The sequence below is a fragment of the Lactuca sativa genome, chromosome 5 (assembly GCF_002870075.4).
Source record: "Lactuca sativa cultivar Salinas chromosome 5, Lsat_Salinas_v11, whole genome shotgun sequence".
NCBI lineage: Eukaryota > Viridiplantae > Streptophyta > Magnoliopsida > Asterales > Asteraceae > Lactuca > Lactuca sativa.
Genome location: NC_056627.2, coordinates 158,436,864 through 158,447,370, shown reverse-complemented (window position 1 = coordinate 158,447,370; position 10,507 = coordinate 158,436,864). Strand labels below are relative to the sequence as shown.

Genomic DNA, 10,507 nt, shown 5'->3' with positions numbered 1-10,507 from the left:
TATAACAACATGATTAACTTATCTTATTCCAAAAATCAAAACGAACATACATACAATTATACAAAAGACAACTTATTATCAAGAAGCTTTAAATCTATAATATAACCATCTATTTCAAGGTTCAAAGATACTTCACATCATAAGATGCACTTTATACCAAAATAATCATACACAACAAGAACATCCCCAAATTTAACAATCTTAATTGCTTCTAGACTAATAAACATTACAAATAATTATGGATTCTAACAAAAAACAGATACCAAGAAACAAGAGTTCAACATCCGATTAACCTGAAAACACCATTGTTGGGTAGCTGGTTAGAAATAGAAATCAAGTCCAAGAAACTCCCATTTTTCATAACGCGATTTCAAGAATTTGAATAATAAGTTTGCTCTTCTTTTACACATGTACAAAAGAAACCTTCCATGATTTCCATCATCAAGAATTCAAGCAGAAGCAACAGTAGGAGTAGGTGAACCAGAATACGGATGATCTTCCACACCATTGTTAAACTTATTACTATTTTGTCTAACCTTAAAACTCCCATGTCTCATAGGTTTCACCACAAAAAGAGAAGAAACCATTTTCTCCAAAGATTGAGCTGTAAACTTTGCATACTTTCCACCACTTGAATCTTGCTCAACTAAAGGCCCATAGTTCTGCATATAGCTTCTGTAAACAGGAACAATTGCTTGAATGATTAAATGACATGTCTTTTCTCTCAAATCTTTTTCCAAAATCACCCAACTCGAATGCTTTTTGTAAATGTTATCAAAAGCTTCATTGAAAGCTTTCAACCGTTTTTTCACAAGATCTCTAGCAGTAGCCCTCCCACCCGAAAATAAAATCAACCCCTCTCTGCTTAAATGTGAAGGAAGCTTTCCCCAACTTTCTCTTAAAAAGATTGTTGAATAGTATTCTGTGTAATCTTGGTGTTCTCTTAGCCATTGATCACCTAATAAAGCTCCAATCTTTGTGCCTTTTAGATGCTTGTAAAGATGATAATGATTGTTCATCAAGAAAACGTATGAAAGATCCGTGTCTTTATACGCTTTTGACCATGATTCTAGGTTTACTTCAATCGCACGTATCAGATTAAGAAGATAATCATGAAGAAGACTTTCTTGAAACTTTTCACGTTTCCAACTTCTTTCGATTGCTAGAACTTGATTCAAGATTGGTTTGTAATCATTCCCGATTAATCGGTTGCAATAATCGGTTATAAAACTTACTAATCTTGGAACACTGCCATCTGGAGGTGGTGGGGCCTGGCGTTGTAGCTCCACTTGAAGTAAAAGCTCCCAGAAAATCTCAGAAGCCCCTTCGATTACCCTTTTGATTAAATCCCTTGTCAAATTTTGGATTTCAGCACATGCAGCCCCACCAAAAAGTCGATTGAAATCCAATCTTAACTTATTTAATGATGCAAAAATGTCTAATAGCTTTAAGAGCTTAATGGGATCTTTCTTGCTTTCAGTTACTGTTTTTCCAAATTGAAGAAAAGCAAGCATACCTGCTTGAGCTGCTATATTTGCAAAACAATCCCTCCAAACATCTAACCCTAATCTTTCAAATACATCATTGCAGAGTTTATATTCAGCTTCGAATAAATGCTTCACTGCAAACTCCAAGTGTTTACTCCATTTTGCTATGTAGCCTTCAATGCTCTGTACATCGTTGAATTCAGAAACTGAAATCTCCAAGTAATCCAAGTTTAGAGCTTGTAAACTTGCTCTGACATTTGAGCTGCGAACATCTACATAAATAGATTTGCATTTTTCAAGTCTGTTGTTTGCTATTAGGGTTCCGAGGATTGCTTGAAGTTTTTGAATGATGGGGACTGGTAAAGGAGAAGGAGCAATGCAGGGTTGTTCATCTTTTAATGGAGAAGAAGACATGGGTAAAGGGACGCTGTTTTCAGTCAAGAGTCGCCGGAATTCAGTTTCTAATCTGTCTAATGCCGCCTCTAAAAGGCCGCCATCTAGGCGGTTCTTTTCTTCTTTGGTTTGTAGCTCTCTGAGATACTTTAGAGCTTTTTTTAGACTAGAAGTGTACCTTTCATCAGCGACATTGTGATCTTCTAGATACTCAACGATGTCATCTAACCACTGAATTGCCATTCCACAGTTTTCAGAAAGAAACTTCAATGCTTCCTGTAAGTTCTTCAATACCGAAAGGTATCCTTGAAGATCAGATTGAGGATCAGATAATGATTTTTCTAAACCGTGAATTGCATCAAACACCTTTAGGACAGCAGCGGCTGGGACAACGGCTCTGTTTATATGACCACCGACAGCATCAAGAGCATCTCTTTGAGCACGAATAGGACGAACAGCAGCTTCTAGACATGGTAGCCTTTGATTAATCTCTTCTAATCTAGGCCCGGATTTCCGTAGCGATAACCCTAGGGCTTTCGATTTCTCTAAATTAACCTTCAATGAATTCCTCGCCGACATCAAATTCCGAATCCCATCTTCACCCGCCGACCCCATATCCCAGAATTTGCCTAAACCCTAGACTCAATTTTCCCAGTCTAAACCCCAAACACCCGCATTAATTTACCGACAAGAACAGATCTATTGATACCCAATCAAAACTCCACGTTGGGGGGAAAAGATGACGAAATCGAATTCTTACGTAAACACCTCCACCTTCTCCAAACACACATACCCACTTCAAAATTGAAGATCATAAGACCATACAGAATCGAAGATCACAAAACGTTTTGAAATTGAGAGCGGGAGAACGAGACTTACGATTAATGGGACAACAGTAGTGGGGTTTTTCAAGATCCACGCTAGATGCGATGAAGGTAAAGTCTTGAAGAGTAATGGAGAGTATATAGTGTCTGTAAATTGGGTTTGGGTGCGAAGTATGGGTGAAATTTACGAGAAAATGGAAGAAAAAAACAAACCCTAAAAAGAGGTGGATACACAGTAAGTAGTACACGCTTTTGTTATTCTCAACTCAACTTTCTGCTTTTTCACGCTCCTTTTTATCTCTCTCATCCTTTTTTCCTGTTTATAGCATATATTCATGTATATGTTCCTAGTTTCTTTTTCATATTTTACTTTGTCACAAAGTACAATCGCATTTGGTTGAAACATATAAATACTTCATTTACAAATTCTTTGATTCGAAGTGTTTTATACCCATAACAACTACTTGACTTTAAATGAAATAGGATTTTGAAAAATAAAATAACATACGCAAATGTAAGAAGAAAGATAGAGATATTTTATTTTATTTTTAAAAATGACTTATATAATCATCGGAATCGTAGATGGACCTTATGATATGTGGTTTAGTCCTTTAGACTATGATTTGGGGTTACATTTGAGGTATAAAAGAAATTTCAAATTTTGTCATTTTGACATGACGAATCTTTGATGGCAATCACAAATAGCATTTGATCATCTATGATTCTGACCTAATTTGTGTTTTTTCTTTTCCCAAATGAGATTATACAAGTGTCTAATCATCTGCAGTTTCATCATGCCAAAAATCAAAAAACATAGACATAAAAACATATACTTTTGATGATATCATAGCTCTGAAGGTCGACCTATGATTTCGATGGTTATATGAGTTATTTCTTAACTTCTTGGCTATCTTTTAAAAAGTAATTAGAGAATTTACTAGATGTATCTTTTTCTAAAAAATAAATTGTAGCATACATAACTTTTTTACTAGAGTTCTCATTTTTTTTTTTTTGTTTAGTATGAAGTGAATCAAATTTTGTACATGTTTTAATGTTTAGATATGTGCATTTTTTATGATATTTTATAGGTAATGAACCGTACTTTAAGACTTAAGAGTGAAGAAAGTTGTTAGATCATAATTCACATAAAAAAAAAAGTTCAAAATATTTTTAAATTTGGTTAGAGTCGGCCGCAAGATCTTGGAGACTTTGTGCGATTTAACAAAATATAGGAAGTAAATTTTGTAAAATCTCAAAATTTAAGCAAAAAAATTATAAATTTTAATTTTCTATTGCAAATGCATAAAATTAAAATTTCATTCAAAATAATACACAAAAAAACAAGAAAAAATGGTTTCTATTTGAAAACAATCATCCTCCTAATATTTGTTTGAAATAAACTTTTCAATAACATATTCATAAATAAATTTATCCAACATGTTACTTTCAATCGTCATCAAAGTGAATCCATTAAGTCATTTTTTAGTCATTGTAAATTGTAAGTAGGGCTTCAAAATCTTGAATTTGGAAAAACTATGTTTTGTAGATGCAACAGTAATAGGAATAGTCAAAATAGTTTTATATGCAATAAATGTGATAGGAAAACAATCAACACGTTTTAAAAACTTTAGAATAACAATTGTTGTCATTTTTCCTTAATTAAGAGATGTATAAGTAATTTTAACTCAACATATAAGTGATTTCCATCAATATTCATTTTTTTATATTTCTTGAGTAATGTTTCAAGAGACTTACAACAAGACTTTAAGGTTATATCATCTAAAGAAGGTAATTTTTTCTGAACTAAACAAAAAAAAAAAAACAAATATATTATCATATTGTTGATATTGTTTAAACTTTGTAGTTAAAGAAGTAATTGCTTGATCAACAATATAAATAAAATATTTAACCCTAAATTTAACTTATGTTGATTGGTAAGCACTACAAGAAGTATCGTTTGAAATCTCATCAAAATGTTTTTTTTAATGACACATATGACCTATGAACTTTTTAGGGTTTACCCTTTTAGTCACTAAACTTTTTAGTGACTTTATGAGGGAACAAATTGTGTTGCAACCTAGCAATTTAGTCCCTTTAACTTATTATACCGGGTTACCATGCCACATCGTCCTAATTTGACACATCATCGATGACATGGCGAAATTGTATTTAAGTCTTAGACCCAAACGACGTCGTTTTGGAATGTGAAACGTAGAGGCCAGGTTCACGTTGTTCACCGCCTCCGTATAGTATGTGAAGCTTGTGCCCTAAAACGGCACAATTCATAACCTGGTTACCCCGACTGCACCCTAAACTTCGATACCAATCGCAGAAACGATTCCTTCATGATTATCTCAAGATCACAGTTAGTCACCCAACTACAATCGGCACATGGCTGAAAATATCTCAAATGGAGTCACAAATGAAGACCTGGCGATCAATCTGTTGCAGGCACAGTTGGAGGTGTCTCTTGTGAGGGAAGAGATTGCAAACGACCTTCGTGAACTATGCCGCAGCCTCACTAGAGAGATAGACGCCCTAAATCATGAAGTCGATGATGTTAGCGCAGGTCAACTCAATTTATCTAACATGGTTGCTGATTTGAAGAATCATTTCAGTTCATTGCAAGCGTCGTATGTCAACATTGTTCTGGGAAAAAAGAAGTCGAAGAAAGTGAAATGGGTCTTTGGGGTTTTTTTCGTTGTTGTTCCAGGGGTTTTAACCTACATGTTGTTTAAATGACAAAAGAACTTCAGGTTAAACATTTCAATCCTGAGTTTCTTTTGTTTTGATGTGTATCTTGTTTATTCTCCTTATTAGCAACGGGTTTTACTGGTTTTCTTTTGGTTTGTGGTTGTAGTAGTTGGTGGTTTTGTGATCATGATGATGTGATGATCAGTATTTTGATGGTAGTCACAGGTGATGGTTCTCGTATGTACTTAGATAGTTGTGGAAATCCTGTTATAAATTGTTCAATAGATGTAAAGATGCAGAAACCCATGAATGAAATATTGATTAACTTAACTTGTTCCTGTTATAAATGGAGTACTCTTATGAACGTAAATATGCATGTGTCGTGAAGTAGTAGCCCTTTTTTATGTTGATTTTGTTCTTGGGACCACATGAAATAGTCAAACTTTTTATACCATTAAAACATGAACCCCAATGTTTTTGTTTGTTTATGGGGACATGGGACAAAAGAGAAGAATCTAATACCCAGATTTGTCGTTGCCTATAACCTAGAAATGGAAAACACTGAAAAGTGTATTTTTGTTGTATTTGTGATTACCTAGTTTGAAAAATTGCCTGGAAAAAATGAAGGAAAGAAATGAAATACCCCTAATGGTTTAAGTCAAATAATAAAGTTATGACTGAAATACCCCTAGTGGGTTAAGTGGCATAATAAGTATTGACTGAAATACCCCTAGTGGTTTAAGTCATATAATAAATATTGACTGAAATACCCCTAGTGGATTTAGTAAATAAAATAATGATAGAAATACCCCTAGTTCTTTAACTAATTAAAATGAGATTAATACACCTCAGGGGACTGTATGTAATTAACTCATTCGAATGACTAAATTACCCTAAACTAACATTCACATGCCCTTTTTGACTAATTAAAATGAGAGTAATACACGTAGGGGACAAGAGATTGTATGTATTTTATGACTCTTTGGTTGAGTAAAATACCCATGCGTTAATAATCACCTATTGGATTAACTCATTTGGATGACTAAATTACCCATAAAATAATATTTGCATACCCTCTTTTACCGATTAAAATGAGACTAATACACCTATGGGGATTGTATGTAATTTAACTTCTTTGATTGACTAAAATACCCCTACTTTAATAAGTACATGAAATATCATACACCTATTGTATTAACTGATTCAAATGACTAAAATACCCCTACTTTAATAATAACATGACCCAAAACAGACACACAATTACAAGTGTAATTAATCTAACTCTGTTGACTAAAATACCCATACTTTAATAATAACACTGACATGCCCTCCTGAAAAAATGTTATTGACTAAATTACCCCATACACAATACTATAAATAAGATCATACATATTATAAATACAAACACACATCCAAATATCAAATGTTAAGATACTTATAACATACATCAACATAACAAACATAAATTCCCTTGATCAATCCACATAACAGACACACAGTTAGAAGTGTAATTAATTTAACTCCATTGGGGATCAAACACTACTACCTTCACCTGTAACTCTTTTAGCAAGCTTTAGTTTAAGAATTCTCTCTGAAATTTTTCCTCTTGCTTGGTTGACCCGTAGTATTCACTTGCCTAACAACTTGATTAACCCAGCCCAATTCCTCAGTTTCATTAACCCTCACCTCTTGCTCAGATTCATTTACCCTCATAACTTCATTAATTTGTGGCTCAACTACATCACCCATCACAACATCTTCTCCGCCCCCTTGCATATTCACTGATTCTTGTGTTTACATGATTTTTTGTTTCTTTGTAACATTAGTTTTAGGTGGCCTTGGAACTTGAGTGCAAGTGGTCTTGTTGTGCTCTTTCTAATTGCATATGCCACAAGAAACCTTTTTCCCTGCCATTGAAATAGTGTGCTTTCCAGACCTTTCAGAAGCATCCCTTATTCTTTTGACTGTTGGCCTGCCTGGCATTCTTCTTTTTAAAGGAGGCAATGGAGGTGTAAAGGTTGTTTACATGTTCATCCCATTCATACCACAAATAGACTTTTTGTAAGTATTATGGAAGAAGGTTGTCAGGTACAAAGGGTCTACATATGGCCCAACATGTGTTACGTTTAAAAACGCTAATGTAGCTACTAAATGAACACAACTATACACATTTAGTTGCAATAACCTACAACTGCATTCCTTTTCTATGACATCGATAATGTACGACTCATCCATTTCCTTGTTTCAAACTTCATACTCCCACAAGACACAACCTGTCAATGCCTACATAAAGTAATGCAAATTTTAGAGTTGAAAGAGGTAAGTTATGTTTGAAAAAAATTGTGCATACATTTGCTCATTTGGGAGAATATTCAATCTTGTTCTGATGTTTGGACAAACAGAATAACGATTCCATCCTTCACCTGTGAGTTTCATATTAACCATCCTTTGCATGACATATATATGAATGTCCTCCAACATGTTGATAATAGGTTTCTTCCTAGCATCCAAAATGACACTATTAAAGCTCTCTGAAAAGCCATTCTCCACAGATTCACATGATGAAGGTGAACTCTAGAAAGAGCTAGAGACCAAGTCTTTGGATCTCTATCCATAAGAAGCTTAACCGCTTCAGGATTCAACTTTTCAATATTTTTCATGATTGTGTTAAAATGTGCTTCAATTGTTTCCTTTCTTGCTCTCCAAAATAAATTTTCAAACTTGGCTCCACTAAACCTCTTTTTAAAGCTAGCATATATATGCCTAGCACACTGCTTATGTTCTGCTGTTGGGAATACTTCTTTGACTACCTCAACCAAACCCTGCATATGTACCAGTAATAAGTGAAGTTAGAAATATAAATATTTACTATACTATGTTAAATACTTTACAAACATACTTTGTGTTGATTAGATTTTAAGACCAAACCACTTCCATCATTCCAATATTGCAAATCTTTTGCAAGATTGTCAATGAACCATTTCTAATTCTCTTTGGTTTCCACACATACAATTGCCCAAGCAATTGGGAATATTCCGTTGTTAGCATCCCTACCAACAACACACAGCAACTCACCTTGGCAAAAAAAATTTAAAGAAACAATGATCCAAGTTAATGATTCGTCTACACCCTCCACGCCACCCTTCTTTGAGTGCATCAAAGCATATGTAAATCTTGTTGAAGTAATTCTTACCATCCGGCAATGTATCCACAAAAATTTTAACAGTGGATCCAGGATTTGATCTTTTAATCTGCTCACCGTAAGACCATATTCTAGCATAATTTTCTACGACCATGCCTTCAACTAGATACAATGCATACTTCTTGGCTCTCCTACACTGACTCATACTTACAACAATGCCAAAAGTGGTTTTGACCTCCTCTTTTAGTAATCTCACACTCATCTTCTTATTGTTAAAAAAATTGTTGGGTAAAGTGGGTACCTATCCATCTATAAGTTACAATTGATCCGAATTTGAAATTCTTTAAACAATTGTGCTCACTAATAACAGACTTAATTTGGAATGACTTATCATCACTCATCCATGAACCCCAAACCCTAAATGTACATTTTCCATCACAACATTTGGCTAGCAACCGTCTACTATCATTTTTGACAAAACATAATTGATAACCATTTGCAACAGTATAGTTACAGAGCATGTGTTTTAATTGTTTAGGGCTCTCAAACCTCATACTTAACACAGGTTGCTACTCCTTCCAGTGAAGCTTTTCATTGAAAATGTTTGGCAATTGAGGATAAACATCTTCATCATCATCCATGGCTTCTTCCAAAGGGCCACCCAAAGCTGCATTCTCACCCATTTCGACATCAGGGCCATTATCCTTTTTGATAAAATAAGGGCTGCTATGGTTATCCTCATATTCATCAGTATCCACATCCTCTGCCCCATGGTCATCCTCATCCTCATCTTCATTTTCATTTTCATCCTCATCATCGAAATGGCCTGACTCAATTTATTTAACTAGTCCTGCACCATCAACAACTTCTTCCACTATGTTATCAACTACCTCTTCTTTGTGTTCTTCCAACCATTCCTGCATGTTAGTATTACCAAAATGGTCTATATACATACGAAGTATAACACCACATTTATATGCTATTGCAATAAAATCGGAAAAATCCAACTCATTCGAAATTAAGGTCAAGCCTTTGGGAAATTAAATATCTGGTTGGCCGTAATAGAGCTTCTCACACTTTTCTCTGGTGAACCTTTCCAAAAATTCATAACACCCATTCTTGTCCATGCCTACGAAATCGATGTCTGACAACCTCTGAGTAATCCCCCCAGTGTAGGGTATAGGGTATTTTGCAAAGATTCCTTGGAAATGCACATCGACTTTGATGAATATAGGATCCATGTTTGAGGTTTGAGGAGACAGAATGAAAAGGTTTTATCAAACGAGCTGGAAGTGGTGAATGGTGAACAGTAGACGGAAAAATATCTCATTTAATTAAAACTATTAGTAAATGACATGACATACACGGCCAACAATGCAAGGGGTTTAAGTAACACATGTGGCAGGAATATGAACAGCTGACCCATTCACAATTGACATAATGACGTAATTGACCTGACAAAATAAAGTTTGTTCCCTCATAAAGCCACTAAAAAGGTTTAAAGACTAAAAGGGTAAAACCTAGAAAGTTCATAGGTCGTATGTGTCATTTTCCCTAATGGAGAGTATATAGTGTCTGTAAATTGGGTTTGGGTGCAAAGTATGGGTGAAATTTACGAGAAAATGGAAGAAAAAACAAACCCTAAAAAGAGGTGGATACACAGTAAGTAGTACACACTTTTTGTTATTCTCAACTCAACTTTCTACTTTTCACGCTCCTTTTCATCTCTTTCATCCTTATTTCCTGTGTATAGCATATATTCATGTATATGTTCCAAGTTTCTTTTTCATATTTTATTTTGTCACAAAGTACAATCGCATTTGGTTGAAAGATATAAATACTTCATTTAGAAATTCTTTGATTGGAAGTGTTTTATTGTAACGTCTGGTTCCTAGTATGCATTCAATTATAATTTATTCACTTTTGTAGAGCTACTCGATGAGTTGGGAGCCCTAGACTCGTCGAGT

The 10,507-nt window shown here is 34.5% G+C and overlaps 1 protein-coding gene across 1 annotated transcript; it reads right to left on the bottom strand.

Annotated features, from left to right (window-relative positions):
- LOC111908093 (exocyst complex component EXO70A1) lies at positions 1–2,990 on the bottom strand. The gene has a single exon (XM_023903938.3). It carries the CDS (start codon positions 2,493–2,495, stop codon positions 450–452), a length of 2,046 nt encoding a protein of 681 aa, XP_023759706.1. The 5' UTR covers positions 2,496–2,990; the 3' UTR covers positions 1–449.
- Positions 2,991–10,507: the final 7,517 nt, after the last annotated feature.